Here is a 5,649-nt window from a genome sequence, read left to right on the forward strand (position 1 = left end):
TTTTTAAAGATCTTTTTTGCGGCTTTTCCCTTTATTGTAGTGTCAATAATGTTTTTACTTTACTTTTACATCAGGTGGAAATACTGAGATGTATTGAGCATCAATTTATACACGTCCCTTGGGAGCAGCAGATCAAGCTGTAAGCCCAAAATAATAATATAGCATCTCCCTATAAATGTGCGTTAGCTAACAGTTCCCTTTTTACACACCCAACAGACGCAGAGTACCATTGGCATTCATTTGGAGTTGAATACCAATTCCATTTAGTTCTGTTTAAAGTAAAATATCTGGCTCTACAGCTGCTAAATGCTCCTCTTATCACCAGCTAGTAACTTGATCTGTCTGCTGTTCAGTTGGTTATCAGAGCTTTTTTTTTTCTTTTTCAGAAAACAGCTGTCTGCTGCTGGAAATGGCTTGAAAAGAGTGGTGGAAGTTACTTAAACACACGAGACAGACATGAAAGGGGGAGAAAGATGAGGGGATGACACGCAGCAAAGGGTCACAGGTCGGAATCGAACGCCAGGCATGTCTTCCCTCCTCTCTCTCCCCTTTCACATCTTCAGCTGACCTATGTAATAAAAGGTCTAAAAATGCCCAAAAGGTAATCTTATAATGAAAAAAGAAGTCGAAGTTCTCTGATGGACACTGGTATGGCAAACAGAACTGATTGATTTAGTTTTAGTTAATGTCTGCAAAACATTCAAACATTAAATACCACTTGAGGATTTCATTCAAATCTAAGAAAAATATAAATGTGAGAAAATTGGTGAAAGTTCTCTCCAATCACCCTGTGCCACTCAGGAACAAATGTGCGTTTGTGGTTTTTGCATGAACCAATAAATGTTGTCAATTTCTATTTTTAAATCTAGACTCAAGAAAATACCTTTTCAGCGAAATCTTTTATTATTGTACTCTGTCATTGTGCAAAAAGCCGAGCCGAGCTGGATACTCACGGTCTGCTCTCTGAGTTTGTCGTAGAGTGCTTCCAGACGTTTGTTGGCATCATCGAGCTTTCTCTTAGTTTGCTGTGGAAAGATAAAACAGAAAACAATTACATTTATTAAGTCCAGATACATTTTAAGTAGAGATAAATTAAACTGCCATCCCCCGTCAGACGGACTCACAGGGTCGGTAGCTACAGCCAAGCACTTCTGGATGAGTCCCTCGAATGTGGTCTTCAGGACCAGGTGCTCATCGGGGATGGGCTTCTTCAGGATCTTCTCAGCAGTGATGGACTGCAGAGGCTAAAAAGGGTTAATCAGAGTAAGATTAGAAGAAGCCTCGTGTGAATGACTCAAAGCGAAATTTCCCCGTTATGGTTGAAAAACTCCCAGGTTTTTTTTGGCACAAACGAAAAACTTTCCCTAATCTTACTTTTCACCATTGTTCTTCTTTCACCAAAAGTATTTTTTACATGTACATCCATGATTTTCAACCGCGGAGTAACGTCAAACAATTTGCTTCCTGTTTACACCGGCATGCCCAGTGTACGTTGACGGTCAATGTCAGATATTAATATATTTAATTAATATAATATAATATTAAAATGGGCGGAGATTAGTTCTGCTAATGCAGCTAAAACTCTTCTGCGGACTGAGATTGTTTTTGTCTCAAAACGCTTAAACAGGAAAACATAGTAATCATAGGTCAATTTATGCTCCTGCGTTAAATGGACGCAAGCGGCCGTGGGTTCGCACACAGGTTTTGGGATATATGGCTGGACCCTACGCCGTAGAACGACGTGCACCTTGCAAAAAATGTAACTACACGTGGCTGCGACGCAGACCGCAACAGCTGGGATTGGTCTGCTTCGTTGATGCTTGGTAGCGTTGCATTTCCCCCTCAACTCATTTCCTGGTTCATCTTCTCCATAAACGACATGAAATCAAGGAGAGGGTGAACTTTTCCTGCTACAGATTTCTAACCATGGTCAGAATGAAGCGGGGAAACACTTTGTTCCTCTCACCATACCTCTAGAGTCGCTACTCACCATCACTCCTGGTCGCTCTACCGCACACATGCCGTCCCCATAATTCTCTAAATGAGACACGCTAGAACGGTACAAGTATAAACCTCGGGCCACTGACGCAGGCTACGCCGAAAGCTCTACGCCGAAAGAATGTGTTGTTGAGTCAAAGAGACATTTTCAAGCTGGAATCTTCTTGTTCTGCGACAGGGGCGAACTGCGTACCTGTATAACATCTCCAGTGGGCGCTCCTGGTGCCCCCTCCATGCTGGTCTTGGGCATTGCAGGGTTCATGGGTGGAGGGGAGAGCTGCTGCTGCATGCCTGAGTAGGGGACCTGGGCTCCATGCTGGCCCATGGCCTGAGGGGGCCCAGAGAGCCCTTGCTGGGCCTGGGGGTCAGCGCCCAGCGGAGCCATGATGGGAGCAGGAGGGGCGTAGTTCATTGGAGCCGGCTGAATGATGGCAAACACATTTTTTACATATTACTTATCTATCCATTCACTATATACACTGACAGAATGCAGCGCTCCAGTCAGCAGACGTACCTTCTTCTTCGATGGTCTGTTCAGTGCTGGAGGATCATTCCAGCCATTCTGAGGCCCTGCAGAAAAAAACCCAATTCCTAATCATTCACACTTTCTCATACTACCAGAGTCTATTTTATGTATGGAAATGTGTCAGAGTTGGAAGATTATTCAATTTGGCTACTTTTTTCGAGAAAAAGTTCCACATTTTGGGAAATTCACTTTTTCACTTTCTTGCTGAGATGGATACCACTCTCATGTCTGTACGAAAAATATGAAGCTACAGCCGTTAGCTTAGCTTAGCTGAGCATAAAGAGGTAAAGATCATTTTAACCCTAGTGTTGTCTTCCCGAAAATAAACACTTTTGTTGACGCTTGTTATCGATGTTTAACTTTTTCGTCTAATTTTTCAACACTTTAAGCTTTTTTTTTTCAATGTTTGTCACTTTTCTTTTACGTTTAACACTACGTAACACTAACTTAATAACTTCAGTTTTACAGTTATTTTTGGACTTATCATAAAACCTCATTTATATCATATTATGTTTGATTTAGAAAGGCAGAAATTAGGAATTATTTAGACTCAATTTAAAAGGAATTGATGCTTTTTCAAAACCACTTGAATTTTTTTTTCAAATACTATCAAATTGAATTCTAATTCTTTAAGTGAATGACCTCTAAGTTAAAAGTGTTTTGTTGTTGTTTTTTTCTTTCCAAATGCTCGTTTAAGTGAGGGAGTATATTAGTTTATAGTTTTAGAGAGACAGGCGGAGTGAGTTTGTGAGGATGATATCCAGACCTGTTCTCTCCTTTAAGAGACGGAGACCAGCTGTGTACCTGAGACTCCACTCGGTGGAGGAAGAGACACAGGAGATCCCGGCCCGCCATGCTGGAAAGACGCTCCGGAGGAGGGAGGAGCAGAAAAGGAGGAGGCGGCGGTGGGAAAGAAAGGAGGATGGGAGGGAGGAGAGGAGGGCAGGCATTGGTGGATGGGAGGTTGCCCGGGATAGACCGGAGATGCTGGCTGTGTGTACTGAGAGAGAAAGCCGGGGGGCTCTGCAGGAGGAGCAGCAGCGGAGGAGGAGTACTGAGGAGGCTGATAGGTAGACGCCCCCCCAGCTCCAGGTGGATACTGGCTGACCTGGGGGTAGGCTGCGATTCACACAGAATACAACACATGCTGTAAGTAATAAAATAGCACTGTCGCATGTTATACTAACTGTATCATGCAACAGGACAGACTGAGTATTAATAAAAACAGTTACATCACAGTGCATGCTAAGGTACTTTATGTTTAGCTTGTGGGTTACAAAAGACTCATCAGGCAAAGAGATGAACGCACTGAAAAGTTATTCATCCTCTTCTGTTAGTTACCTCGGAGAACCACAGAGTCAAACATTTCCAAAAGGAAATGCTTGTCAGTGTTTCAAAGAAGACAGAAGAAAAGGTTGTGTTGTCCGTGTGCCACTTCTTGGTGCAACTCTGTCTCCATGAAATAACACTTATACACTACTAAATAGGGTTGCTCGATTTTGAAAATAATAATAATAAATCGCAATGATTTTGGACAATATGGAAATTTATATAATTATATGTATAAATATTTCACATGACTACTCATTAACCTTTGGAAAGACATTGCAATTATTGAACTTAAAAAAAACAGAACGAGTTAAACAAATCAACAGTGAAAGATTCTCTTAAATACTTTTCCTGTTTGAAAAAAAAAAAAATTATATATATTAGTTATAGCAAGAAGCTGCAATGTTTATCGCAATGTGGATTTTAGGCCATATCGCCCATCCCTAGTTGTATTTTTAGGAGACAAGGTTGCCGGATGACATTTAACCTCAAATCGTTAATCTGAAACTCTTCTTTCCATACCCAAGAACGGGTAGAATATAAAAAACACTTACGCTGATACTGTTGGGAGTACATGTACCCAGGAGTGGAGGAGGGTGGAGGTGGAGCAGCTGTGCAGGACGGTTGCATCCCATACATGGGGCCTGGAGGCTCCACCTGCAGAAACACAAACGGGAAACCATTTTTCTAAACAAAAGCTAAAGAGCTCTCCAACTTAACTTTCTCTGGGCGCTGCAACAGACGCTGAAGCCAGCAGGGTTGTCTGATTTGGATAACGTACGGTATGTTTACCTAAATGTTGATCAAATATGTATCTGACACACTAAAAGTAACAGCTGCATTGTGACAATTGTTTGCCACACATTATTTTTCATGAGTGACTTGATCCAAATGCCGAAGGTTCCGATTCAATAACTATTACATTCGTTTATAAGCATTGATATATTATGAATGAAAGATGAACTGGTGATGCTACTGTTTAACAAGAGCAGACGTCTCACTCTGGTGAAACTACAAAAACACACAGGCCACTCTCAGTTGTAAAGTGGTGTCACAGTTAACTTCATCTCGCCATGAAGTTATTATTATTAGTTGATACTGATATTATCGGCAGTCGATATGATCTGCCTCCGGCGAGGTTTGTCGGTCAGCAATTGCTAAAAACGAGAAGCTAATTCCTGAATTTTCTGTAAGCTGATATTCAGTGGTCAAAGTTTTAATAGTTTTTATAGTAATAGTTTTAAAATATTTAGCAAAATCCATGTAATGTCTGCAGTTCAGTAGCATTATTTGCATTAAGTTTGCCAACAAGGATCAACATTCCAGGAGTGGTGTAGTTAGGAGTGTGAAGAGTGATGTCTGAACAGTCAAATCCCAATAACTGAGTGCACCAAGAGAAACAAATGAAAGAATAAGTGGAGCATGCATCACAGTTGAGTCAAAGAAAACAGGAAGTGGCGGAAAAGGCATTACCACAGACAAACCACAGCAGCCAAATTGAATTGTTGCGATCATGATTCGATCAATGAACACTCATTTGCGATCATAAAGTCAACATCTGTAAACATCATGTGTGTGGGGGTTGGGTGGGCGGTCAGGGTACCTGCTGCTCTGAGGCTCTGCCTACTTGAAGAGGAGGAGGAGGGACATTGGGGAGGGCTGTGGGAGTTTGGTTACTCCAGGAGGTGACAGTGGAGGCAGCCCTCACCTGAAGCACACAGAGACACAGGGCACATACCAATGATGGCCACAGCATGGTCGGGGAGGGGGTGGGGGGGGGGACAGGACTCAGAACA

At 42.1% G+C, this 5,649-nt stretch overlaps 1 protein-coding gene across 7 annotated transcripts in view; it reads right to left on the reverse strand.

Moving 5' to 3' along the window:
- The window catches only part of sec31a (SEC31 homolog A, COPII coat complex component), a 27,857-nt gene that overhangs the window by 8,081 nt on the left and 14,127 nt on the right, over window positions 1-5,649 (reverse strand). For 4 of the 7 annotated variants that reach the window (XR_004335560.1, XM_032539141.1, XM_032539140.1 and 1 more), the window contains 7 exons: window positions 5,457-5,561; window positions 4,408-4,510; window positions 3,329-3,643; window positions 2,513-2,568; window positions 2,192-2,419; window positions 1,125-1,244; window positions 954-1,025 (listed from right to left, as the gene is read on the reverse strand). Coding sequence is in view for 6 of the 7 variants with exons in the window: in XM_032539141.1 (XP_032395032.1) it covers window positions 954-1,025; window positions 1,125-1,244; window positions 2,192-2,419; window positions 2,513-2,568; window positions 3,329-3,643; window positions 4,408-4,510; window positions 5,457-5,561 (999 nt within the window). In the remaining variant the exon portion in view is untranslated. The remainder of the gene's footprint in view (window positions 1-953; window positions 1,026-1,124; window positions 1,245-2,191; window positions 2,420-2,512; window positions 2,569-3,328; window positions 3,644-4,407; window positions 4,511-5,456; window positions 5,562-5,649) is intronic. The other 3 variants (XM_032539142.1, XM_032539143.1, XM_032539144.1) reach the window with 3 other exon arrangements.

This window comes from Etheostoma spectabile, chromosome 16 (assembly GCF_008692095.1).
Source record: "Etheostoma spectabile isolate EspeVRDwgs_2016 chromosome 16, UIUC_Espe_1.0, whole genome shotgun sequence".
Taxonomy (NCBI): Eukaryota; Metazoa; Chordata; class Actinopteri; order Perciformes; family Percidae; genus Etheostoma; species Etheostoma spectabile.